Source organism: Ostrea edulis, chromosome 3 (assembly GCF_947568905.1).
Source record: "Ostrea edulis chromosome 3, xbOstEdul1.1, whole genome shotgun sequence".
NCBI classification, from domain to species: domain Eukaryota; kingdom Metazoa; phylum Mollusca; class Bivalvia; order Ostreida; family Ostreidae; genus Ostrea; species Ostrea edulis.
In genome coordinates, this window is record NC_079166.1 from 90,558,746 (window position 1) to 90,584,570 (window position 25,825).

Genomic DNA, 25,825 nt, shown 5'->3' on the forward strand with positions numbered 1-25,825 from the left:
AAATGTTAATAAACTGCTCTGAAATAAAGGTCAGATCAATTATTGTTAATACTGAAATAGAGGCCAGATCACTTTATATTAGTACTGAATAGAGGTCATATCTTGTAATGTTATTAGTGAAATAAAGGTCATAACACGTATTATTATATGATTGAATAATTCCTAGCTCTCTAATTCGCTGAGATCCAACAATGTAGAAATCATACTACGTTATGTTTAACTGCACGTGACCTTCCAGGTGAACATAAAAATTATTTTTTTCACATAGGACCAAAAATAGGTCGGGAACTTCCAATTTGACGCAATCGATTATACTATTTTTGCCGTCCAATGAAATTCCGCGTTTGTCATTGGGTTCGACTAAGAAACTTACAATTAAAGCAAAGAACAACCTTGAAGGGTTTTTCAATCATTTAATCATATAATAAAACAATTATTGCTGTGTTTGAGGTCAATACGATGATTTAGCCACCTTCGAAGTACAATATTCACCGAGCCCGAAGGGCTCGGTGAATATTGTACTCATCAGGTGTCTAAATCATCGTATTGACCTCAAACACAGCAATAATTGTATAATGTTAATACTGAAATAAAAGTCAGATCTACAATGCGAATGCTGAAAGAAATGTAAGTTCACATTAAATAGAGGCCAGATTACATAATAGTAATATTGAAATAAAGGTCAGATTACGTAATGTTAATACTGAAGTAAACGACAAATCACGTAATGCTAACTAAAATATAGGACATATCACGTAACGGTAATACTGAAATAGAGGACATCACCTGATGCTTATATCGGATTAGAGGTCAGATTACATGAAGCTGATGCTGAAAAGAGGTCATAGCACATAATGCTATTACTGAAATGGAGACCAGATCACATAGTGTGGTCGTGTAATGTAATGTTGAATTGGATGTGAGATCAGCTGGAATAAAAGTCCGATCACGTAATGCTAATGCTGGGATAGAAGTCAGATCAGTAAGTTTTTATTCTAAAATAGAGGAAATATTATGCAATGCTGATTTTGAAATTGAAGTCAGATCACATAATGCTGATGCTGAAATATCACGCTAATAATGAAATAGAAGTCACATCATGCAATGCTAATGCTGAAATAGTGGTCATCATGCAATGTAAATGCTGAAATAGTGGTCATCATGCAATGTTAATGCTGAAATAGTGGTCAGATCACGTAATGTGAATACTACAATAAAAGTCAGATCACAAAACTAATACTGAAATAGTGGGCATATCATAGAATGTTAATACTGAAATGGTGGGCGTATCACGTAAAACTAATGCTGGAATAGAGATCAGATCATGTAATGTTAATGCTGAAATAGTGGTCAGATCACGTAATGTGAATACTAAAATAAAGGTCAGATCATAAAACATACTGAAATAGTGGGCATATCATAGAATGTTAATACTGAAATGTTGGGTATATCACCTAAAGCTAATGCTGGAATAGAGGTCAGATCATGCAAGGTGAAGATAACGAACAGTGATCAATCTCATAACTCCTATAAGCAATGCAAAATAAATAGTTGGGCAAACACGGAACCCTGGGCACACCAGAGGTGGGATCAGGTGCCTAAGAGGAGTAGGTAGGAGGATGCACTGCCAAAGCTGAATTCGAGGTCAGATCACATAATGTTAATGATGGATATCACATGATGCTAATACTGAAATAAATGGCGGATGACGTAATGCCAATGCTGAATTTAAGGATCAAATCACGCTATGCTATTACTGGAATAAAGGCATGACCAGGTAATGCTAATACTGAAATAAAGGATAAATCACATAATCCTAATACTGAAATAGATATATATCACGCTATGCTAATACTGGAATAGAAATGTTTATCAAGATCATATAAAATCATATAATGCTAATGATGAATTAGTAGTGAGATCACATAATGCTAATGCTGGAGTAGAAAAGATTACATCTTGATAAATAATGGAATAGAGGTATGATGACGTAATGCTAGTACTGGAATAGAGGTCAGATCAGATAATCTAATGCTGGGATATAGTTCAGATTACTTAACGCTGAAATAGAGAGCAGATCATGTAATGCGAATGCTGGAATAGAGGTTAGATCACGTAACGCCAATGCTAAAACAGAAGTGAGATCAAGTAATGCTGATACTAAAATAGAGGTCATATCACATACGTATAATGCTGAAATAGAGATCAGATCACGTGGTGCTAATGCTGAAATAGAAGGTAAATCATGTAATGTTATTACTGAATGAGAGGTCAGATTGCCTAATGCTAATGCTGAAGTAGAGGGTAAATCACGTACTGCTAATGCTGGAATACAGGTCATATCACGTGATACTATTTCTGGAATAGAGGTCAGGTCACGTAATGCTAGTGCTGAAATAGAGGTCAGGCCACGTAATGTTAATACTGAAATAGAGGTTATATCACTAGATGCTAATACTAATATAGAGGAGAGATCACGTGATAATAATGTTGATATAATCATTATGTCACGTGATGGTAAATGTTGAAATACGGATTTAAACACATTATAGTAATTTTAGAATAGAGGTCAGATGATTTAATGCTAATGCCAAAAGACGTCAGATTTCGCAACGCTAATGCTTAGAGTTCAGATTACATGAAACTAATGCTAAAAAAGAAGTCATATCATATAATGCTAATACTGAAATGGAGACCAGGAGCGCGTTTTACAAAAGAACTTACGACTTACGACCAACATTTCATACTGGAGTTTTGCAGTTTACTGTAAGATCATTCACTCCAAATGGAAAATATTATTTTCTAAAATGTTAAAAATTAAGCCTAAAAAAGTTTTACTTCATTCACTCAAAGTAATAACAGTGTAATACAATTTAAGACTTGTGACTTTGTCGTAGGTTGTTTTGTAAAATGGATTCCAGATCACATAGTGTGATTATGAAATGTAATGTTGAATTAGATGTGAGATCAGAAAATGCTAATGCTGGGCTAATGCTGGAATAGAGGTCAGATCACACGATGCTAATACTGAATTGAAATCGAGATCAAAGAATGCAAATGATGAAATAGAGGTCAGTTCATGTAATACCTTAAGTTAAAATAGAGATTAGATAACATAATGTTAATGCTGGGATTGAGGGCAGAAGACATAATACTGATACAGAATAGAGGTCAGATTACGTAAAGTTAATACTGGAATAGAGGTCAGAGGACCTAATGCTGATACTGAAATAATGTTGAGATCATGTAATGTTAACGTTATGTATTTTTTATCATTCTTATGCATCCATTTTTTTTGCCTTTAGATTTTGAATCCCACCCTTACAATTGAGAGACAGGGCCAAGCAACTCTTAAGGTACGCCCTACAATTCCTTTTGCTGCTGAAAGTATAGAGATGAATGGAATTCAATCCAACAGTTCTTTGAGTATTCAGCTGTCATTTCGGGGTAAAGATACCGAGCAGAAATGTAAAGCAAGCGGTGGTTTCACAGACTGCGAAATTAAGATTCCTAGCTACAAGTACAATGAACGCCAGAAGTACGAGGATCCAGTGAATTGGCGTAAAGACTACACCATGGAAATTTTTAACTCCGATGAGGAGGATTACTATCTTGCTGACCACCATCTTGTACTGCAATTGAAAACAAACAGACCAAATGGGAACGGAGCGAAAATCTTCAACGAGGCTGAGTTTTCAGATGTGAATGTATGTTTATTAATACTGTAATCAATAAGTACTTACTTCATCAGAAGATGTAAATGAGACAAAGTCCTTCTGGAAATGCAATGAATATAAACATGTATGATTAGACTAAATCACATGCGGATACATGCCTTTGACTGTTTACAAAAATGATTTCTTTATAAATTATATCTTCAAAGGCCATTAAGAATTAAGAAGGTTGTATTGACTACAAAGTAAACAATGTGTATTCATTGTTCACCTTTATTATCTCATATAAAAAAAACCAACAACATATATATTCGTTTTGAATTGCTTGGTTTTCATCAGGTCAATGTCATAGAGTCGCAGGAAGGATGGAAGGGAAAGCGATGCAGTTCGTATATTGATCCTCACATGACCACCTTTGATGGAAAGTAAGTCATGACTGCGAAAATGACATGTTTATAAATTTGAATTGAATATGGCTTTTATTTGGGAGTTCAATTTATGATGATATAGAATCTACGAATGCCAGGCCGCAGGCTGTTTTCCTGGAAAGACATACATACTTTACAGAAATGATGACCATTTACAAGAGGTACGTATATTTTAGTACATATTTTGATAATGGGTACGGAATGATCTTCGCAGTATTCTTATGATTGATTGTACTGATGGTATGGTAGAAGTGATCAAAATTAGCTAAATGATAATTATTCAATGAAAAACAATTGAATAAGAATAAACAAGACTAAAGATATAGATAAATAAATGAATAGATTGATAAATTATTTGAATGAATTGCATATTGTTTAATGTCTTTCATGAGAGTTTTTCACTCATATGGAAACTTACGGCATTTGATCTGGAAGGGATCTTCATCGTGTCACATGTGCTGTGACACGGGACCTCGTTTTTTGCTGTCTCATCCGAAGGAACACCCCATTTACTCGCTTATTACGACAAGCAAGGGGTTTTGAGGACCTATTTTAATTCGGATCCCAAACATGAATAGATAAATAATGATACCATTAATAATGCTAATAGCAATAGACACGATATCATTGTCAGCAACAAAAATGTCTTCCATCCGATTTCTGATGAGATAGGATAAGATCTTGACTGGAACAATTCACGTCATTAGTTACAGATTGTCACCACAAACGAATTATCTTCAATAATGCTTAGAGAATTCTTTTTAGTTTTAACGATTTTAAGAAACTATTTTTGACCCCTTTATTTGAAGGACTCGCCCTGAAAACTTGAGATTGTCGATGATCTCTTAACAGTATATCCAACGTTTGTTCTATAACGTTTAAAAAATGATTTCAGTTCTTTTATATATAAGATATTTAGTTTTAGTGGTCATTTTCTGAATTCTCTAAAAAGGAACTCAAGACAAAATTTGAAAATGGCACACCGTATACACTCGCCTATAGGTCGATTCGCCTATAAGTCGGGTTGTATATTTTGTAAACTATTATGGAGGGATTTGCAATTGACCCGCTTATAAGTCGGTAAAAGTCGGTATAACTTTCTTCAAGAATCGGTTGACAATTTAAAACCAACGCTCTAGCATTTTCACCTCTGTATCAAATAATAGTTTGCGGTGTGCGCTGATATTTATCCATTTTTTCAACAAATCAATTTCAGTAATATACACTTAAGATGAATAAAATCATTAAAAAATGTAAATACTTGTACTTTATGCATATATTCCTAGAATACATGAATAATATAATATGTCAATCAACGTTAGTAATGATAATCGTCGGAGTACAAAGTTGTTAAAAATACTATACATTACGCTGTCTAGGAAAATGCTGATCTTCTTAGGACTCGCATATAAAGTTTAGGACAAATTTTATCTCCATGAAATCTTAGTTATAGACGAGTATATGCGATATTCTTTAGAGTCACATTCCGACCAGTTTATGTTCTGTTTAATGCTTTACGAAATAGTTTACTTTAAAGATAGAAAGCATCAAGGTTTTGTACATTATTCCATTAGAAACCAATTATGTAATAGAAATTTATTTTGCTGACGTCATCAGTTGCAGATCGTCGCAACAAACGACTTTGCGTTAGTGATGCGAAACAAATTCTTTTTAGTTTTTGAGATATTTGGAAAATACTTTTGACTCCTTTTGGCCCTTCAGTTGGACGATTGGCCTCTAAAATTTGATATCGTCAAATATATTTCGTCTTTATCTACATATTTTAATCTCAGACATTTATGAAATAGTTTCAATTTTCAAAATATGCATAAGATATTCAGCATTAGGGACCGTCCCCTGAATTCCTTATAAGGCGATGTAACACAAAATATGAAGATGACATATTGCGTAGAGTCACACCCTGACCAATTTATGTTATCCAATGTTTTGAAAATATAGCTTTCGTTTAAGAGATAGAAGGCATCGAAGTGTCGCCCATTGTTCCCCTTGAAATCCCTTATTACGTAATCAATGTTCTTTTTGCTGACATCAGCAGTTGCAAAACATAAACAGAAACATCTTTGCTTTTTTAGTACTTAACAAAATATTTATTAAGCTTTTGAGCTATCTAAAGAATACTTTTGACCCCTGTCTGTCCTTTATTTAAGGGACTGCCTAACACTTGATATTGTCGCACAAGTCTAGTCATTATCTACACATTTTGTGCTATGTGAAAGGTGAAGATAGCGAGCAGTAATTCATCTCATGACTCCCATAAGCAATACAAAATAGAGAGTTGAGCAAACACGTACCCCTGAAAACAGACAACACTTTACCCAATTACAGGTTGTACAGGCAAATTAAATCGGTGTAACGACCGTAGAATTTGCGAAATGCTGACAAGACTTCTGAAACCCCCGCACTGTCAATTTATTTGTCAGTAGCCTGCCCAATTAAAAAAATATATCATACACGGAACAATCTCTTGTGCATCGAATCAGTTGAGAAATACAAACACCATATGCAGGTAATGGAATATTGCTACATAAATATGGGAAGTTGACGATGGAGAAACTGATATCACCCCTTTTGTCATGAAGTTGAGTTGTTAGTTTGCTGATAGTATCTACTTTCAATAAAAATATCTTAGTATGAAGCAGAAGTACAAGACTCTCTGGTGAGTTTTATTCGAGTTCACAGGGATATATTGAATCGACATATGAAGAAAAACTATTATTGTTAATATATGAAACGTCGTTGATATTTCTGAATGTCGAATTGAAGGCCATAGCAAGAGATTTTCTTCTTCTCACGTCGAAGCTTTTGAATAAATTCTGTATATTTCTTTTCAAATTATATCTGTATAAAAAGATATTGAAACTCAGCTAAAAAATAATGCACTTTGGTACACCTATGAAATCAACTCTACAATTGCTGAAAGGTGACAATTTCAACTTAAGATCTTGCATATTTTCCCAAAACACTCGGGGACAAATTGACCATCTAAAAATGAATAAAGCGTCAATGTCCTACGTAATGTTTAACGGTATCAAAATAAGAAGAAAACTACCTATCAGCTTCAAATGAATATCTATAATCCATGACAATTTGACGACAATCGGCTGAGGAATATCACAGAAATCGTGTGCACAAAACTTTTAAGAAAAAGAATGATAATAATGATAGAGAAAAAAACCCTCGTTTAACAACATGTCTTTAGTACATTTGGTAACTTTTATGGACCGGCCCCTGTATTCTTTTAAAGGGGATGGAAGACAATATCTAAAGCTGTCATATTGCTTACAGACACATTCTAACTAATTTATGTTGTATAATGTTTTATACTGCCGCGGTGGCCGAGAGGTTAGAGCGTTCACCCCGCATGCGGGAGGCCGAGGTTCGAATCCCGGCCGCGACAGACCGAAGTCGTTAAAACAGGTAGTGACAGTTCCATCGCCAAACGCTCGCATCAGGTGTGAATGTCACGGGTCCTCGGAGATGACCTTAAAAACGGATAACCCGTGTCACAGTAGGTGTGGCACGCTTAAGAAGACTCACTACTCAATGGCCATAAGCGCCGAGCATAGTCCTAAAATTTGAAGGCCTTCACTGGTCTTGGTGACGTCTCCATGTGAGTGAAAAATTCTCGAGCGAGACGTTAAGCAAGATACAATCAATCAATCAATCATATAAAGTTTTACACAATAGTTTTGTTTAACAGAGACATGGAGAAAGTATGAAGGTTTCGTACATCATTTCTTATAACATCCCTTCGTATTGTACATAAATCAATGGTCATTTTGCCGACATCAATAAATCTAGCATGCTAAAGCAATCAACTTTCCTTCAGTAACATTCCTCAACGTCTTTTGGTTTGTGATATATTTATAAAATACCGTCGATTCATCTTGTATCCTTGAGGGGCTTGTCGCCCCTTTTAAAGGGACTAACCCTAAAACTTGACATCGTCAAATAGGTCTCTCGTTGTCTACAATTTTTGTGCTATGACGTTTAATAAGTTGTATTTCTCTCTCTATTTTTCAAGATATATAGCTTATTCAGCTTTCAGGTTCATCCCCTGAATTGCTTCAAAGAAAAATTAAGACAAGATTTGAAGATGGCATCTTGTTCATTCTGTTTTTTTATGCGATATAATACTTCACGAAATATTTTTTGTTAAGGAAGCTAGTAGCTCCTGAGCTTTTGAGAACGAATGTGCAGAATGCTACAACTAAGTATTTAATGGTTCAATGATGATCCCATTCGTGCAGACAGATTACGCATCTATTACTGAACCCTATGCAGTTGAAAATATTTGTATTAATTCAAATTTTGAAAAGGTTTGGCAGGGACTATATTTCTAAATGTGCATGATATTACAGTTTCTGTTTCATCCAATATATCCTCTATTTTAATACTCCTATGCGTGTATTACAGTTTTATGATTTATGATACAAGTAGTTCTGACTTGGAAGTAGTTCAAATTCTGCAATTCATAACATTGGTTGATATATTTTTCCAAACAGAACACTGATTCTTAAAAAGTTTAAATCAATTTACTAGAAATTTTGCTTTAAATTCAGTATTTTCGCCAATAATTAAAAATGTTGACCTCCAACCCCAACTTTTTAAAATTCCATCTTAAATTCTAAAACAATATCTTGAAAATTATGTGAAATTTTAGATAGTGACATTACTCCTATTATGTCCTTTTAAACTCCCAAATTCGATATCATGAATTTTTGGTATATTAAGTGCAAAAAATTGTCATTATTTATTTTCCTTACTTGCATTGAGCTTTTCTTTTATCTTATTATTAAAAGACCTGATGTATCTATTTCATGTAATGATTGATTTGTGCTGCATATGTTATGTTGACACCAACAGACAAATCAAATGTAATTGCAAAAAGGTCATGATTACAACACTGTAGCTCAATAACAGGCATTGCGACCCCAATTTTTTTTTTTAATTTCCTAATTCTCCTTCAATGTAGAAATCAAAAATACACCTAAAATATTGACATTAATCCAAATTTCAGCTGCGAACCTATTCATGAGATGGGAAGTATCAAAATTTCGTACATCATCCCCTTAGAAGTCCCTTATTACGTAATCAATGATCATTTTGGCAATATCAGCATTTGGAAAACATTAAAACACACAATTTTGCTTCACTAATACTTTACAAATTGCTTTTAGTTTTTCAAATAATTACAAAATACCCTTGACCCTATTTAAGGAACTGGCCAATAAAAATTGATGTCTTCTCATTACTCACAACATTTGTATTATAATGGCTACATTTTGTTTTTTAGTTACCAGATATATAGGATATTCAATCTGACTTCTTAGAGATAAAGTTAAACAAAAATTGAAGTTTACAATAACATTCTGACAACTTTATTCATATAACGCTTGACAAAATATTTTGGATCAGAGTTTCGGACATTATTCCCTTAGAAATCCATCATTACGCAGCCAACCAATGATCATTTTGCTGACATCAGCAGTTGCAAAACGTTACAAAAAAAAACCCCGAATTTTGTTTCAATAGTGTTTGACAAATTCATTTTAGTTTTGGAGATATTTAGAATTTACTTTTGTCCCTTTCCGGCCCTTAATTAAAGGGACTGATCCTTAAAACTTGATATTGTAGAATCGATCTCGTCATTAGTTACAAAGTTGGGTGTAGATATATGTTTTTTCAAAGAAGATATTGACAAACATGTGTGAAATAATGCGCATAAACATTCTGACCTTCTTTTAGCCCCACCGAGCTCTAACGCTTTTTACACTTGAAAAAGTTCAATGCCACGAGGCACAGCTATAAAGTCTCTTCTATCATCGCTGAAAATGTCAAGTCGATATCTTAAATATTTTCCGAGAACATTCCTGGACAAACTGACCCTCTAGAATCAGAAAAAGTCAATATCTTACGTAATATTCGACGTTTTCAAATTCACAGGAAATTGCATTTAATCGAAGTAAATATCTATCATCCCAGAAAGCTAGACGGGAAAAGGTCACCGCAAATTTGAGATTTCGCATGTAAAAAAATTATAAGAAAAAATAATAATAGTGGAAAAAACTAAGAAATAACAATAAGGTCTTCCGATGGAAACGGAATATCTTCATAATAAGGATGGAAACAGTTTTATTTATATCTTTAACGTAAGGATATCTGATGGCTTGGTGTTAAAAGTAACTTTGTTTAACCAGGAGTGCATCTTACACTGTTACGATAGAAACCCAGTGCTATTTGGTTAAATTCAACGTCACCGAAGAAAATTTTTTAAATCATGTCTTGGTCATAACAATGTACCATATCAGATTACTATGGGGCACAAATTTTAGGAACAAGGCTCTTGCCCAACTGCATTTAGAGCAACAAACATTGCGATAATGAAAATATTTTGCTTCATGTTATATTACAATGTTCATATTCATGCAAATGAAACGAACCAGATTAGTAAATTTAAAAACAAATAATAGGATCTGAAGTTATATTTTTACCACTTTTCTTTGCTGTTTGTAAATGATAAATCTCAACTCGGACTATAGAATTGACCAAAACGAACTCCATTCATTAACTGAGTGCTTTCTTCCTTAATGTTCTTTCACATGTTCAAACTCTTCTATTGATTTAGGTTCAGGTACGTCATACAAGTTGTTGGAAGTATCCGCGATGTGTTTGTGCAGTAGCAGCGAGATCCGGTCAGGATGTGTTCACAATCAATTTTTGTGACCAAAACCGGTACATCAACTTTCCGATATGCAGAGATCATTCAATGAAAGTTATAAAGGAATCAGATATAACATATAAGGTTCTTGTTTATTCATACTTTTTACAACAGTATATATCAAAATCAGCATTTATTAAGTCCTGCTTTGTTATAATAATCGAAGGACTAGGTGCAGTATCGATTTTATGGCCCCCTCAGATATCAACAATATTCATTCACCCTCTCCTTATTATGATTTTGTTGATTTGTCGTAATCTTGCCTTGCAAAAATTCATTATTTACATGTGTAAGGGCATATTCATGATTTATTTACCAGATGCTTTATTCACAGTACAATTCTATTTTAAGGATTAATAGTACCTTCAATGTCATAAATTTATCAAAATATATTCAATTCAAACCCCGCATAGCTGCAATACAACTATTTTCTAGCATTCACAATATACCATAGTAACCAACTTCTATATCTGATGTTTTTCAATTTTGATCCTGATCAGGTAACCAAGGCAAGTCACGGTCAAATAAGTATGGAAACAACAGCGTGACAATTAGTATGATGCACGTTAGACAACATTTAACCGAATGAGAGGTTACTAGATGTATTTTTGCATTCTAGATTATTAGGCCTGAAGAAGGAAGACAATGTCCCGAAAATGTAACTATTTCATAATGTGCGCGGATCGTTTGGTCATGAATATAAAGCAATAAATGCATAGCCTGAATTCATTACAATGACATACACAAAGCCAATGAATTCCCCAGATTGAACTTGACATAGTTTCCCCTAGTTATTACTCAATATTGTTCTGTACTTTCCACTCGGCGTCAACTATCTGTAGCATCACTATCAGTAGCTGTCATTTTTTTCGTATTTTTGTAATTTCTTTTCTTTTTATCTATTTGCATAAAAACAATATCTGTAGTCCCCAAGTTATTTTTTCCCAATTTTTATCTATCAATATTCAGTTTCTTTCATATGTCAAATTGATTTATCCCAGATAACTCGAAAAAGAAAACACCACGAGAGTCGTCCACATCTGCTTCGTACCGAAATATTTTATTGAAAATCAATGTTGACAGCAAATCAACTACTCAAATTTATGAAAAACAGGATTACTTCAACTTCCTCATCATCAACTTCCATTATCTATGTAGCAATATTCCATTATAAGCTTCATACGGTGGTTATGTGTCTCAACCGATTCGATACAAACGAGCTTGTTCTGCGTATGATCAAATTTTAAATCGAGATAAGCTCATTGCAAACAAGTTGATGTTACAGGGATTTCAAAAGTCGCAAATTATATGGTCGTTATAACGTTCTAGTTTGCCAATCCAACCTGTCATTGGGTCAATTATTGTTTGACGAGTTTCATATCGATTTGTAGTCCTTTATTTACCCATTGAGTGTGACTGCGGATTGTTCCGTTTACGTAATCAAGATATGGGGCTCAAGGCGAGTGTAACTGGTTGATAGGGAATGCTCTCATCTCTCTATCCCAGGAAATGCCAATATTTTATTTCATTTAAAATGGCTATTCGTTTATTTTATTGTTTTGCATTATTTCAGATAATATTTCCAACTGGAACTTTTGCAAAATTGAAAGTATATAAATTTACATCCTGGTACATCAATGTGGAAGTCTATCCAACTGTTGCCGATTTCAATAGGACTTGTGGGTTATGTGGATTATTGGACGATAAGAAAACTAATGATTTTCGCCGAAAGGATGGATCCATTAGTTCGTCCAATCCCCCAAATGATTTTTCGATATCCTGGAGGTAATAAGTTGGGTCGAAGATCCGTTTTTGTATCTGATATGTAAATTTCTCTATACAAAGTAATCCTCTCTCAAACTTGATAGATACATATACAAGTTGTTACACGGTTTGACACTTTGAGTACAGGTAGCGAATACAGTATCTCATAGCGAGTGAATCGAACTCTCGAGATTATAACAAAGAAACTTTGAATCTACTTCAAGTGAAATTTTAACTTACATAATTCCCATAATCCTAACAAACATCTTGGTTATCTGAGATTTAGGAACTTTCGTAAATGATCTGTATTTCATTATGTGGCCTAATTAGCAAAGTGTAATCAATGAATCATAGTCGGGGAAGATGGCAGGTTAGTGGCTAGTAATAGCTGTGGTTTTATGTACAACGGCTTAGCTCAATCTTGAAATGTGGGAGGGAAACACTTCAAAATCAGATAAAACGAACAAAGAAATAGCTTTATTTGCATGTGTAAATATAAAGAACGGATAATAAACGTCGCCATAGAAGTGAGTGGATGTGAGCAGTCCTTTGGATTTTGTTCCTTTAATATATATCGAAACTTATCAAAGCAATAATATTATCCTGAAAAGAAATATTAGGGCATTGTGGTAACATTCCCTCCACTTGTTTGCAAAGGGGTATAAAATCATGTTAAAGATGAATTGATAAATGAAAGGTGAAGATAACAAACAGTGATCAATCTCATAACTCCGATAATGTAAAACTTATACGGTACCAATTTTGATGCACCGGATGCGCATGTCGACAAATAATGTCTCTTCAGTGATGCTCAAACGAAATGTTTGAAATCCGAAATAACAATAAACTTGCTAGAGCTATTATAGGAAAAAACAGAGTGCCAGAAAAGTGGAGTCAAATTCGTTTAAGGATAAGAGCTATGCATGAGGGAGATCATCCTTAATTTTGAAATGAATTTTTAAATTTTATCAAAGCAATTATATGCAATGCAAATTATAGAGATGGGCAAACATAGACCCCTGGATATACCAGGGGAGGAGTAAGCATCCCCTGTAGACCGGTCACACCCGCCGTAAGCCCCATATCTCAATCAGGTAAATGGAATTATCCGCAGTTAAAAGCAGGCGGCCAAGAACGATGACTGTCTGAAAAACTAATGAGCTGTGAATCATGTCAAGCTGGTATACTCGCGGCTAATTTGTAATACAAAAAAGGATTGTTGGTTATAAATTGTTTAACGTCCCACTCGAGAATTTTTTACTTATATGGAGACGTCACCATTGTTGATAAAGGGTTGCGAAATTTAGACCTATGCTCAGTGCGTACGGCTTTTGAGCAGGACAGTGTCTTTATCGTGACACATCTGTAGTGATACGTTATCTCAGTTTCTGATTTCTCATCAAAAGGACCGCCCAATTTACTCGCCTTTCGCAACAAACAAAGGGTACTGAGGACCTATTCTAACTGGGACCCTAATATAAATATGGGTAAAAAGTATATTGAAGAATAAACTTTTTATAAGTTTAGAATTAGACCAATAAGAAGGTTTGGTTATTACGTATATCAATTAGATTGAGAATTTGCAATTAATGCATACCATAATTGCAGTCCGTTATCTTCACTATTTCATATTGTAGTCTGGATAGTGGAGACACAGAAGACCTGTTATCTATGTCACAAACTGTTTACGACAACTTGACTCCATTGTCGACTTACTTCACGAAATTATGCACATGTGATGACGGGAATACACACTGTAGCTACAAGAAGTACAGAGAATGTAAAACAGACGTCAGAGGAAAGGAATACCATTGTATCTTACATAGTAGTTCCAGAAAAAAACGAGACCTGGAATATTTTTCTACAGTTCAACATAGTGAACCACAATCCGATACTGTCACAAAGGTACATACATATTTTACTGCCTTGAAGAAGTCTGAATATCATAACCTTGTTTTCAAAATAGATGTATTCCTGGAGATAGGTGTATACCGGAAGATTCACATATTCTATGACGACACAATCACACATTTTTTGTATACCGGGATAAGCTTTAACCTATTTTGTTTTCAGCGAGAAGCACGGAGGAAGCGTCAGGTCATTAGTGTCTCAGAGGCTCAGGATACATGCTACAAAGCATTCCAACAATCTTCACTGTACGAAACATGTCTACAAGTTGTGCCAAACTTCAGCAACGAGAGCGTCCTGAACTGCATTAGTGACCTTTCTGTAAGTATATTGACATATGATGTACTCTCGATCTCATATATATCCAGGAGTTCGTTTCTGCTCTTCTCTTAAATTTGCATCCATTTTAGAATTTCTGATGAGATTGATTCATTGTTGGCTATCGTCACTAGTTCACCAAGAGTGATACTATTTGTAGAAAGAAATTACTCTGTAATATAATGCTATTCGATATCAAATTTTGTTCTTTCCACAGATGACTGGAGAAGAAAATCTAACACAGACACATCTCAATATTGCTCTCAGTCAATGTCAGGCATATATCGTTCTTAATTCAACACTGGAAAAGGAACAACCTACCTTGTCGGAGATAATGATTAATCTATGTCCAAACAACTGTAGCAATAAAGGTCTTTGCTCAGGAGGTAACATTTATGATCACGGATTGATGGGATTTATCACTGATCGTTATTGTCTAGAATCTCATAACAATACCTAACATGTATGTTTCAGGAAACTGTACCTGTGATTATGGATACGGTGGGAGCGACTGTTCCTTTGATGTTTTAGCACCGCCAACAATAACAAGAATTTCAGACGGTGGTGTGTGTGACAAGACTGAGGAACCTTGTGACGATATTACGCTGTATGGCGAATATTTCCTGGAAAACATGGGAACTACATGTTACCTGACCAGAAAAGAGGTAAAACACAATGGTCACAAAAGGCTCATGGGTCCCAACAACCATTGTAACGACTAATCACATAATGGTATATAGAATCTATAAGTTTGCCACAGGATGTATGAAATTTGAACCACGTATAGTGCTCGAGGTTTTGAAGAAACTTTAATTTACGTACATGGCAATGATCATACGTCATATTGATTTGAATACATATATCCTTGCGGTTATCAATTTCGTTACGTCACATCTTTGGGAGGAGGACCAACATTTTTCTAAGATGACGGTATAATGAATATATTAAAAATATACAAGTATTCATTTGATATGTTTGTATCATATCTCTATCTATGAAAGGTGAAGATAACGAACAGTGATCGATCTCATAACTCCTATAAGCAATACAAAGTAGATAGTTGGGCAAACACGGATCTCTGGACACACCAGAGGTGGGATGCCTAGGAGGAGTAAGCATCCCCTAATATAGCCTACCATTGGGTCAAATATTGTTTCATACCAATTATTCTTTCACAACGGATTACTCCATTTACCCAATATACATATAGGGCTCACGGTGGGTATGACCAACCAACAAAGGATGCTTATTCCTTCTAGTTATGTCGCAAAGCATTGCAATGTTCTTAAATGTATTCTCATTCACCTGATGAAATATGATCATCTCAATCAAATAGAAGTGTATAATCTCAATATATCTCTGTTCACTATCTTCACCTTTCATATTTTACATTCTAAACAAATATTAAATCGAATCAATCTGATTATAATTGCGGTATTATGACAACAATATCTATATGGACAGAGAATGAATTTTCATAAGTGCATGTGCACTTACAACAATCCCTCTCTTATTATTATTAGTTAAAAAATGGTGATCACAGCTTGATAAGAAAGGAAAGAGAGTTAAAAACAAGAACTGAAAAACAGAAAAAGAAGTATCACTGGAATAAATACAATTGTAATCTTTCCGATGTTGTTTGCAGGCGAATGACTGACTCTAATCAATTGGATAGGCTTATGACTACCAGGGAAAAGTAATATAATTCGAAAGAAAATTTCGTTCTTTCTCAGTATTTTTCTTCATTTTTATTTTATTTTCTATTTGTGAAACTACATATTGTCACAATCGTTGGGGAGAGAGTGTCAGAAAATGGCAAAGCCAGGGAAAGGTTCTGTACCTTCAAGCGGTTGCTTAAATAGTATGTTATTACGATTTCAAAATACATTCATTCATAAGTATATACATTACTTATGAAGTATATGAAGTGATGAAACACTAGGATGACTTCCCGTTTTCTCTGTAATTCCTGCTACCCCTGTTCACAATACAAAAAGCCTTTTGATTTTACAAAATGCTGATCACCCCATAATATGAAATATGCATACAGTATTTTTCGTTTTGTTCCATTTTCCATTCCACATTCTGGCCAACACCCGAGGATTGTTTACAAACCCCGAAACTACGCAATCTCTCTCAACCCACGAGGTCTATACATTCTGTGCTACCCTTTTCAAAACGTGTCACAAACCATTTGTTTGCTATTATAGCAAAAGAATATTTATTGTACTTTGAAGAAATATATGATATTGCGTTGGTATTTCAACAAAAGCACACATGGGTGCGGAGGACATTGTTAACCCCTACCTAGGTTAACGTTCCTTACACTATTTGTTTTAAATACCTCATAAATTCAAATATATTTTTTGTATTTCATGAGCTGCAGGAAGAATACAATTAACGGTTTCTATAGCTACTTAATCGTTCTAATACAATGCTTTTACTTTAATTCACAGATGACAGAAACAAATATCACTGCATCAGAAGAGTCCTACACAGTGGACCTGGAAGAGAGGACCCTGTTTGAAGGATATTGCAGACTTGAATATTCACAGACCAACACCTGGAGTACGACGTTCCAGTTCAAGATATCTAATGATGGCACCCAGTTCTCAGAGATATATTCCGTGTATGTCTATCAGTCCCAATGTCAAATATTCAACAATGACACCGGAAGTGTTTATTTCACTCTACAGGTCAGACATGAAAGTGCAATGTCAAACAATTCATAGTCTACAGTTATTTTTCATTTCACAGCAAATCGTAATTGTGTATGGTATATTTTCAGGATGGATACTGTTATATCAATGGTAGTTGCGTTCAGAGAGGGGGATTAAAAAACAACGATTCCTGCTTTCAGTGTGATCCCGATAAAGACATATACGATTGGACTCAAGGTAAGCATTTCTAAACACTGTCGTCTACAATTCGAATTATATTGATTTGAGTCTTTATGACCTATTATCTGCAATCTTAACTATGATCAAAACGTTTTGATGAATATTTAATATTTACATTGAGCTCACGGTGGGTATAACGAGTTAACAGGGGGTGTTTAATCTTCCAAGGCCCACATCCTTGATGGTTAATGGGATTCATGTGTTCCCTAACCATATCTTCAAAATTGACTAAGATTATGTAATTTATAACTGTTCGTTATTTCCACTTTTTTATCTACTGAATTGAAATATCAAAATCGATGCTTACTTATGTATGAGGTTATACATTTGTCACAGACTCAACGCTATGGACATACTATATTGCGAAAAAATGATGATTTACGGAATTATTTATGAAATCAATGTATATTGACTGCATCCTTAATAAAAATGATATTAACATATGCCAAGAGTAATACATATATAGCGCTGATTTATATTCATGTAGATTGTACCACGAATGGTACCACAACAGCCTCTTTAATATCAACTGGGTCATCTATATCTAATAAACCCAATGGCAACAGAAGGAAGAACACCAAACAAGATCCTGAATTATCTGAGGATGCTATTGGCTTAATTTCCGCAATGGTTATCATTACCATAGCAATAATTTCCCTTACAGGATATCTTGTTAAAGCAAAATGCATGAAAAGGTGAGTACAATTCCTACACGCCTACATTGTACTGTATAAGTTTTACATGATAAACACTTCTACATATTCATATATGAATTGCACAAGTACTTTAAGACAGATCATTAAAAAACTTGGCTGGGATGAATTCTGCGAAACAATTTGACGCTATAATTGTGCTAAGTATGTCATTAAGTATTAACATTTGATTCCAATTTTGTTTATAAGAAAATTTTCTGTAAATGAAATAATCCATGTAGCTAAGAGGATAGAAAAAAAATACGACTGTCTTATTCCTATCATATATGTAACCTTTGTGTCAGTGTGTGAGCAATACAAAACGAAAGCGATGCCTTCATAACTATACACCACATGACGATGACACGTTCAACAATTTGTTAACTGCGACATGCAAATACTGACAAAATATGAAGTATTTAGAATGTATGCCATGGCATATGATATCTATGTGAACAACTGAAAACTTATTATAATTTCGAAAGTATGCTGAATCCATTTATTGGCATTTTTTTTTCAATGAACGAAATGATCAATTTGACAAGACGGTCCGATTTTTTTCTGTCGTATACTGAAGAAAAACTGCAACAGTATATAATCACGTGACATACCTTTAAAGACTTACACAACGGGTGACAGGTAATATACTAACGTAAACGGATATTTCTAAAATTGTCCATCAAAATTTCGAGATGTTTAAAATTATTTCTTACTGAAAGCAGTAGGATTCTGACATATTGTTCGTAAATATCGTCAACTACATCAATGATAAAACCCTGGATTAGCGTTATACTTTATAATTTTGTAGTAAAGATGATTCATAATCTATTTATAACATGTACAATTATGTGACGGCATCATACCAAAGAGCATATTTGTCATCTTGAGATGATACAAAATATTCGTAAGTAAACACTCAGAATAGGTTTAAAACGTCATATATATCTCTCCCTTTTTATGACGTATTTTACATTGTACATACTTAAAAGGGGGTACGACCTGTCTTGAAATACCCACGTGCTTCGTAAGCTTTTTAAATGTAGAGGAAACATTGCATTTCATCTATTTACAGGGAGGAGGATCGAGTATCTACCTTGAAAAACCAGGAAACATATGACGAAGTTGATCCTTATTTAGACTGCGACATTGGAGCTCGACAAGAAAATGTTCAAGTTAATAACATTTTCCCGTCTATGAACGCCGACTATCGGCACTCCCGCCCTCCAACAGCAACTTCTATGTCAATCGACAAACCCACCAATGATCTTAGAAGTATATATGATAGGGATCATATTGACAAAATGTTCAATGTTGTATCAGTGACAGATTTATAATCAAGGATGCATGCGACCTTTTTAAATGATAAATAATGTTCCGTAAATACAAGAGATAGTGTATGGTAACATTTGTTTTAGAGTTGGTATATATTAATAATTTCTGGGTGTGGCAAGCGTGTGTACACTTGTTACACTATAACTTGTACAATGACTTATTTCTTAATGTCTTATCAATGTATGGAATGTTTTGATTTCTTGTTCATACTCATATTTTGTATTGTATCTCATTGTTTTACATGAAAGATGAAGATAACGAACAGTGATAAATCTTATAACCCCTATAAGTAATACAAAATAGAGAGGTGGGCAAGCACAAACCCCTGGATACACCAGAGGTGGAACCAGGTGCCTAGTAGTAAGCTTCCCCTGTCGACCGGTCACACCTGCCATGGGCCTTGTGTATTATAAAGATACGTTCTTTCATTTGCTTGATTTTATTCCTGCACATTATATTGATTTAAAGCTTCAAAATGAGTAAATAAAATTCAACTGCTTATTAATCAGAATGATAAAAAGTCATTTTTGCTTAATTGCAGACCTGACTAAACCCTCCCCTTTCTCTGTGGGGAATTTAGAAGGGGCATGATACCCCCTTTGTGATTAATCAATTATTTGTTATTCATTGACGTCATTATGTATAAACCATAGCTCGAATAACTATGAAAGTAATCCACAAAAAAATCTTGAAACACTGGAGCTTTTTGAGATTTGCCCTGAATCCCATCATATTTGGTCCTGGTCTCACTGGAGACTTGATACAACCTGGAGTTAAAACTTCTTCTCTTAAATATGTGTTGAATGTCAAAGACAACAATACATATCCCACTCTAATAGTATACAAAAAGTTTTGAATAGTAATCAAAACAAATTAGTCTATACTTTTGTTTTTGAGACATTTCAATCTGTGTTACATGTGCTAATTGTGATTGATGTAAAGTCCCACGATACGGGAAGTTGACGATGGAGAAACTGTAGTCATCTCATTTGTCTTATAGTTGAGTTGTTAGTTTGCTGTTATCTATGTTTAATAAAATATCTGAGTACGAAGCAAGTGATGACGTCATAACTATACATCAGGTGTTCATGACACATGTAAACAATTTGTTAACTATGTCATGCAAATATTGACAACATGCGTGGTGTTTAGAATATAAGCCATGACATATGATATATATGTGAAACACTAAGAATTCATTGACATTATGAAGGTATGTTGAATCCATTTTTTGCCTATTTTTTCAACGGACGAAATGATCATTGTACATGTCAGTTCAATTTTTTGTCTGTCGTACAATGAAGTAAAATTGCAAAAGTAAAACATCACGTGGCATACTCTAAAGACTTATTATACAACGGTTGAGAGGCAATATATTAGAGTTCACAGATATTTCTAAAATTGCCTGTTGAAACTTTGAAAAGAAAAATTGAGCTGTTAGTTTGCCGTTGTCTATGTTTAATAGAGTATCTAAATACGAAGCAAATATGGAATACTCTGTGGTGTTCTTCATTTCGAGTTCACTGGGATATATCGAATCTAAGTGTGAATGAAAGTGAAATTGATTTTTGTTGATGGCGGTGGATAAAAACGTCAATATATTATCTAAATGTCGACTTGAAGGCCAGAGGAAGAATTTGTTTCTTCTCATGTAGAAACTTTTAAAATAAATCCTATGTCGCATTGATATAAACACGGAACAACTTATTAAGGAACACAATGCTATGATAATTCTAACAGAAAATTGGAAGACCTATTCACCGAAGACTACGGATATATTGTCAATGGTGAACCCCAGCATCTTTTTAATACTATTTTGTAGAGTCAGAATGCTGTTTAGCAAAGTGATATAATGAATGACAGATCATCCTATACATGCTATACCTTCAACACAGCAGCTATCTATAATGTCAAAGACTAGTTTTTTAGGTCACCTGAATTCATTCAGGTGACCTATTGCTATCTGTTTTTGTCCGTCGTCGTTCGTCGTTCGTCGTGCGTCGTGCTTTAACATTTGAACATTTTCAGTTTCTTCTCTGAAACCCCTGAACCAATTTCAACCAATTTTGGCATATAGCATATGTGGGTGGAGGGGAACAACAATTGTGAAATTCGTGGTCCCTGCCCCCCTGGGGCCTTAGGGGTGGGGAAAAACCATCAAAATGAGTGTAATTTAAAAAAATCTTCTTCTTTACTCCTGGACATCAAGAAGCCAAACTGTGGGCATAATTATAATGAGCGTTGAGCCCTCTACTAAAATTGTGAAATTTATGGCCCCTGGGGCAGGGGTTTTTGTGTAAGGGTGGGGCTCTATTGGTCATATAGTGAAAATATAGAAATTCTTTGAAAATCTTCTCTGTCTCTGGGTATTAAGTAGACAAACTAATAGCATAGTAATGATGAGCAAGGATGCCTCTTTATACCCTCCACAACAAGTTGTGGGGGTATACTGGAATCGGGTTGTCCGTCTGTCCGTCCGTCCGTCCGTCTGTAGACGCAATGGTTTTCGGGCTCTAAAGCATTATCCTTTCCACCTACCGTCACCATATCATATATATGGACTATCCATGGGATGAAGATGTTCCCTATCCATTTTGGGGTCAAAAGGTCAAAGGTCAAGCGCACTGGACATTGAAGTAGCAATATGGTTTCCGGGCTCTAAAGCGTTATCCTTTCCACCTACAGTCACCATATCATACATATGGACTACCCATGGGATGAAGATGTTCCCTATCGATTTTGGGGTCAAAAGGTCAAAGGTCATGCGCACTGGACATCGAAGTAGCAACACTCAGAATAGAGGTAGTTTATACATATTACCAACACCCTTTGGGAGATTGGGGTAAGCGGGGGCTATTCGTCGTGAGCATTGCTCACAGTACCTCTTGTTAAAAATTGTGAAATTCATGACCCTGGATCAGGGATTCTGGTGCTAGGGTGGGGCTCTATAAGTCCTATAGTGAAAATGCATTATTTCTTTGAAAATCTTCTTCTCTGTCCTTGGGTATTAAGTAGACAAACCAATAGCATGGTTATGATGAGCAAGGCTGCCTCTTTCAAAATTGTGAAATTCATGGCCCCTGGGTCAGGGGTTCTGGTATTAGGGTGGGGCCCTATTGATCGTATAGTGAAAAGCATTTTATTTCTTTGAAAATCTTCTCCTCTGCTGCTGGGTATTAAGTAGACAAACTATTAGTATGATAATGATGATCAAGGATGCTTCTTTCAAAACTGAAATTTATGGCCCCTGTGTCAGGGGTTCTGGTGCAAAGGCAAGGCTGACCATATAGCTATTCAATGTTTCTTCCATCCAAAAGTAAAATTCTTATATTTAAACACAAACCTAATTCAAACATTGGAAGGTTGTTACATGATACTCAGGTGACCTATAAGGCCCCTGGGCCCCTTGTTTTAACTACGAACCATTTTCTGTAAGCTCTTAAACATCTATAAAAGTTTTTTTCCTTCAAATTTATCACATTGACATTAGTAATGTAAAACCTTTATGATTTGGATGCTAAGCAACTCCGTTGCGATGGTAACACGTACACGTCATTCTGGCTACAAAAGGGTCAACTTCTACAAAAGAAATAAAAATTGATCTTCCAATATCCTGGATTTATTTGTTTAACTTCACATGAAATAATTATAAGATGATAATTTGTAGCACCTTTATTATTTAGTTTGAATTTTGAGACAACTTCCCATATTTATGTAGCAATATTCCATCATCAACTGCATAAGGCATTCATATCTCTCAACTATTTTGATATACAAAATATTGTTCTGCGTATGGTCAGCTTCAAATCTTCAATTTGATAGGTCGTGATTATTAGGTTGTTCTTGGCACACGTATTTTGACTATGCTTAACTCCGTTTACGTGATCAAGATGTAGGGCTCACAGTGGGTGTGGCAGGGGATATTTACTCCTCCCAGACACCTGACCCTAGGTCTGGTGCTTCCTGAGGTCCGTGTTTACCCAACTCTTTGGTATTCTTTATAAGTGATATGGTATTGATAGCTCCTTGTTATTTTTACCTTTCACGTACAATGCAACTAATAATATGAAATGAAACGAACAGACACAAACAACAGTGAATTATCAAATTTTCGGTACAACCTGTCCCTTCTTTCGGAAATAAATATACTACTCAAACTTTGATAAGGATCACTAGGTTATATGTGTGTAATTTACCACTAACATAACAAACGACATAGATTTGACTCAGAAACGTGTTTACTCAGGTTATGAATGAAACTTCATGAACGGCATGAACTTTTATCAATACGGAATGCTTGAAATGTGATAACAACACCAAAAGGCATTTCATTACAAAAAGTTAACAGCAAACCAGAGAAAGAATTACACAGTTTTTGGGGATAGTCCACCATTACACTTAGTCGATGAAGTGTCAATACCGGGTATGACCTCCCCTTGCACCAATGACGGCTTGACAGCGTCGAGCCATGCTGTCAATAAGCACCCGGATGTTTCCAATGGGAATGTTGTTCAACTCTTCCACGAGGGCGTTTTCGAGCTCTACCAAAGTCGTGGGTTGTGCTCTACCGCGCGAAAGGACAACCTGCAGCATGTTCCATGCATGCTCAATCAGGTTCAAGTCCGGCGAGCGCGCTGGCCAGTCCATACGGACAATTGTCTCCTGCTGAAGGTACTGCTCCACCACGCTTGGGCGATGAGGACGGCCGCTATCACCCATCATGATGAACTCAGGGCCAACAGCACCAGCGTAGGGTTTGACGTAAACATCGAGGATCTCATCCCGGTACCGCATCCCCGTCATTGTTCCTCTCTCCGGGACATGAAGATCTGTTCTTCCATCCCTGCTGATTCCACCCCAGACCCTCGGTGCTTCCTGTCTGTAAAGTCCAAACAATACCTGGACTCATCGGTAAACAGAACTTGAACCCAATCGTTCTGTGTCCAAGTGACATGATCTTCAGCCCAGTCCAATCGCTCCCGCCGGTGTCAAACAGTCAGAGGGACTCGAACACATGCCCTTCTCGAGTTGAGACCTGCATTGTGAAGCCGATTCCTATCATCTGAGTGGACACATTCACCCCGAGGCGTTCAGGAGGTCGTTACGTAGGCTGGTTACTGTCCAGAAGGGATGGCGTCGTGCCTGAAGAGCCACAAAATGGTCTTGGCGTTATGTTGTCGACCTCTGACGACCACCCCCATGTCGGTGTGCTGCTGTACCAAAAGTTTCTGTCGGTTCCAGGCCCTGTTCACAATGCTCTGGCTGACGTTTAGTGTATTTGCAACGTCACGTTGTGAATAGCCAGCGTCAAGCATTCCAATACATCTGCCCAGTTGTTCTGTCGTCAGGCGACGCCTTACACGTTGAGGGGGCATTGTGTTGATAAACGTAGTGTAAACACTCAAGTGAGTTTGAAATTTTAGAAAGAATCAGACACCGATGCCTAAGTGAAAATCCCGCAATGGTAGCAAAAGCATAAACTGTGATGAAAAACGCATTTCCCATGGCATGAAATGCACGTGCAAGTTTGTTGAAGACGTTTTTGATTTCACTTGGACACAATATTGCCAGTTATGCAGTTATTAATTTTTTAAACAGAAAGATATCTATGATCCTTATCAAATTTTGAGTAGTATATCTACATAGGAAACTAAATACTGCTGCTGAACTACAACAGCTGATAACAAACAAAACATCCAAATATTACATATATCAAGTGTAATATGGGGCAATAACTCATATAAGCAATACAAATATATACTTGGGCAAACACAAACCCCTGGACAACCCAGGGGTGGGATCAGGTGCCTAGAAGGAGTAAGCATCCCCTCCTGACCGGTCACACCCTCCGTGAGCCCTATATCCTGATCAGGCAAGCGGGGTTATCCGTAGTCAAAATCAGTGTGCCAAATATGGCCTAACAATCGGTATGAAACACGTCAGACAGCATTTGACCGAATGATAGGTTGTATGAACGAATTAGATCGTTTGTGTCCAGGGGTCGTTTTCGCCCAACTATTTATTTTGTATTGATTTTAAGAGTTATGAGATTGATCTCTGTTCGTTA

At 35.6% G+C, this 25,825-nt stretch overlaps 1 protein-coding gene across 7 annotated transcripts in view; it reads left to right on the top strand.

Moving 5' to 3' along the window:
- LOC125682829 (von Willebrand factor D and EGF domain-containing protein-like) overlaps positions 1 to 20,814 on the top strand; it is a 33,009-nt gene extending 12,195 nt beyond the window's left edge. For 3 of the 7 annotated variants that reach the window (XM_048923414.2, XM_048923416.2, XM_048923415.2), the window contains 14 exons: positions 3,306 to 3,707; positions 4,014 to 4,099; positions 4,185 to 4,263; positions 10,752 to 10,928; positions 11,464 to 11,502; positions 12,418 to 12,629; positions 14,246 to 14,513; positions 14,682 to 14,837; positions 15,052 to 15,220; positions 15,309 to 15,499; positions 17,291 to 17,530; positions 17,623 to 17,731; positions 18,222 to 18,429; positions 19,499 to 20,814. In XM_048923414.2, the coding sequence (XP_048779371.2) occupies positions 3,306 to 3,707; positions 4,014 to 4,099; positions 4,185 to 4,263; positions 10,752 to 10,928; positions 11,464 to 11,502; positions 12,418 to 12,629; positions 14,246 to 14,513; positions 14,682 to 14,837; positions 15,052 to 15,220; positions 15,309 to 15,499; positions 17,291 to 17,530; positions 17,623 to 17,731; positions 18,222 to 18,429; positions 19,499 to 19,760 (2,598 nt within the window). In that variant the 3' untranslated portion in view covers positions 19,761 to 20,814. The remainder of the gene's footprint in view (positions 1 to 3,305; positions 3,708 to 4,013; positions 4,100 to 4,184; positions 4,264 to 10,751; positions 10,929 to 11,463; positions 11,503 to 12,417; positions 12,630 to 14,245; positions 14,514 to 14,681; positions 14,838 to 15,051; positions 15,221 to 15,308; positions 15,500 to 17,290; positions 17,531 to 17,622; positions 17,732 to 18,221; positions 18,430 to 19,498) is intronic. The other 4 variants (XM_048923419.2, XM_048923421.2, XM_048923418.2 and 1 more) reach the window with 4 other exon arrangements.
- Positions 20,815 to 25,825: the final 5,011 nt, after the last annotated feature.